General features: G+C 32.4%; 1 protein-coding gene across 1 annotated transcript; it reads left to right on the top strand.

The window, feature by feature from the left end:
- Positions 1-808: 808 nt before the first annotated feature.
- Positions 809-2,353, top strand: LOC115704832 (ethylene-responsive transcription factor ERF023). Its single transcript, XM_030632043.2, has one exon. The coding sequence runs from the start codon at positions 1,524-1,526 to the stop codon at positions 2,169-2,171; it is 648 nt and encodes a 215-aa protein (XP_030487903.2). The 5' UTR covers positions 809-1,523; the 3' UTR covers positions 2,172-2,353.
- The last annotated feature ends 621 nt before the right edge of the window (positions 2,354-2,974 follow it).

Genomic DNA, 2,974 nt, shown 5'->3' with positions numbered 1-2,974 from the left:
AATGCATGAGGCAATGAGCTGGAAGGAATTATATATTTGAGAGTGATTTTTTTTTTTTTTTTTACTGGAATACGTATTTATTAAGGTTCAACGTGAAAAAAAAAGTTTAATGATAGTGGCTGATTTTATTTTGGAGATCGTGAACAATTTTTATGGTGAGTTAAAAGAAGATATTTAGAATTAGAATATGATCAGTGGAGAAGACAACGAGTAATTAAAAGAAATTAAACTTCACCTATATATATTTAACATAAACATATTACCGATCGAGCAAGACTGAAATAAGAAAATTAATGTGATAGTTTCAGATATTTTACCATGGATTTATTTGAGTATATACTAAGAGGTAATAAAAATGGGCGTAGAACAAAAAGGCCAGAGAAAGCACACGACAAAGTTAATGAATTATGACATAAGCTTTTTCATTCATAGATGCATATAAGAGATGGAGTGATGAAATATTCTTATAAATAAAAATAAAAGAGAAACTAAAAGCATATAAGTAAATACTTAAGATTTGTTTTTGTTTTCTTTGTTTACAATCAGTTAAAATAATAGTCCAATATTTAATTAGGATATTTTTTTTTGGGAAACACACTTAAAATTAAAATTTAAAAAAACGAGCCAATTAATTATGATTTTTTTGACAAAAAAAAAAAAACTAAAACAAAATAAAAAAAAAAATTGCAGAATCAAGAATATCTCTATATTTCTTCACTGCTCAAAAAACACAAGCACGAGCACTCACTATTGTAAGGTATGTCATTGTACCACTAATAATTCATAGTCGCAAAGAATTTGTTATTGTCAAACATTAATTTGATGGTGAGTCATCAAAGAATAAAAATGACGAATTAATAACGCAATACAAAACTAAACAAAATCACATTACCAAGAGAATACTAACCGCAGTAACCTACACAAAAAATATTCAAAATTATCTCACACAAGACTAATTATAGTAGTAAAAACATAATCATAGTAGCAACACCACAAACCCCGACCAAGTACCTAAGTCCAAGGAGGATCAACGGACCTTGCCAAGTTGCCAGAGGAAAAACACAACCGCCTTCGCCTAAGAATTTAGGAACAGAAAAATCCTAGCATAACAAGCCATATTGTTGGTATTCCACCTAATTTTTTTTTTTTGATATGGTTATTTTTTTATTTTTTTTTAATTTTACGTTATACTAAATAACGTAAAATAAAATAACTTCATTAATATATTTTTTTTTAAAAAAAGAAATTATTTAATGACTAGTACTTAATTAAAGTCTGAAGTAAATAAACTGATTATTTCAAAAAAAAAGAAAAAAGACACAGAAAAGAAAAAGACGATGAAGTAGTCATTTTCATAAGTTTTACTGGTGAAATTAATTTAAGTAAACAAGGGTAGAGTCGTAATTTCAAATAATATTGCATAGTACTCGTTTTCTTTTTTATGGGTAAAGAAAATTCATAGTATATTTAATGAGATGTGATGACACGCTCAAAACAAAAACCATTACCGGTCCCAACTGAGCATGGAGCAACCTCTATTCGCCGAAGACGACTCCACCAGCACAACCTCCTCCTCCTCCACCGCAATTGCCTCACTAACCGAAGATCAGGGACAACAGCGTGGAGGCACGCGCCACCCAGTCTACCGCGGCGTCCGGAAGAGGCGGTGGGGGAAATGGGTCTCAGAAATACGAGAACCGCGGAAGAAATCCCGCATTTGGCTTGGATCGTTCCCCGTGCCCGAAATGGCAGCCAAGGCTTATGACGTGGCAGCCTACTGCCTCAAAGGCCGAAAAGCGCTCCTGAATTTCCCCGAAGACGTGGATCATCTCCCCAAACCGTCCACGTGTACGGCCAGAGATATTCAAGCCGCGGCGGCCAAGGCAGCCCAACTTATAACGGTCAAGTCCAACGAGAGTTGTACTACTAATAAAGATATTGGTGATAGTATTAACCTAATTAGTAGGGACGCCTCCCCTGATAGCGGCGATACAGACGATAACGACGACTTTTGGGGAGAAATTGAACTTCCGGAGCTTATTAACGGCGGCGCGTGTCATAATTATTGGAATGGTTGTGGCTGGACCACTGTGCTTGGCATTGAAGGCGGTGCCACCACTGCCAGCTGGACGGAGGGAGAGGGTCCGTTGCCCTTCACTGCGTGTCTCTAGCTACAGCTAGTATATGTGGATATATACGTACGTACGTATATCTTAATTAATTAATGTATAATTAAGTATATATTATTAATTAGTTTCATATTATAACATCTCCTCACAAAAAAGTCCAAAAGTTTCAATCATCCTCCCCAATTTCAAAAACAAATAATAAAAATAATTAGTATTTTGCTGTTTTCTCGTGTTTTTTTCTTTCTTTTTTTACTTATTAATCTCATAATAATAATAATACGAAAATGTCACATATATGATTTTGGTCCATTATAATTTTTCTTTTTGAAAAAATTTTGATCCATTATAATTAAATTAATTAATTAATTAATTAATTGTTGATTATGTGTGATTTGTGATTCGTTTACTCTCACTTGGCTCCAAATCTTTTAATGTATAAAAAATTTTGTATTAGTTACACTTCGTCTTCTCTTTTCTTCTAAGCGATGAGATTAAATATATATATGATAATAAAATTTTTGTTTTAGTCGGAAAATTAATTTCATTTTGTTTTCTTTTTTACTATACGGATAAGAAAATTACTGCACTATACATAATTGGTAGGGAACGTGTATTGTTATATATATAGTACATTTTTAACAATTAAAAATCATATACAAAACAAAAATAAATAAATTAAGCTCAGTCCAGTCTGCCTAAATTACTGGAATGTACTAGTTTATTGCTCAAAGTCTATTATATAATATAATCACCAATGAGAAAGTACGAAAAATAACGTCATTAGTGGGTAGGTGTAGCTGATTAGTCCTAAGAGTAGTATAATTTCGATAATATATATTCCGTAG

This window comes from Cannabis sativa, chromosome 1, assembly GCF_029168945.1.
Source record: "Cannabis sativa cultivar Pink pepper isolate KNU-18-1 chromosome 1, ASM2916894v1, whole genome shotgun sequence".
NCBI classification, from domain to species: domain Eukaryota; kingdom Viridiplantae; phylum Streptophyta; class Magnoliopsida; order Rosales; family Cannabaceae; genus Cannabis; species Cannabis sativa.
Note: the sequence above shows the minus strand (reverse complement) of the source record. Positions and strands in the feature narration are given on the sequence as shown.

Coding starts and splice junctions, on each gene's coding strand:
- LOC115704832 (XM_030632043.2), top strand. CDS start 1,524: ATGGAGCAACCTCTATTCGCCGAAGACGACTCCACCAGCACAACCTCC.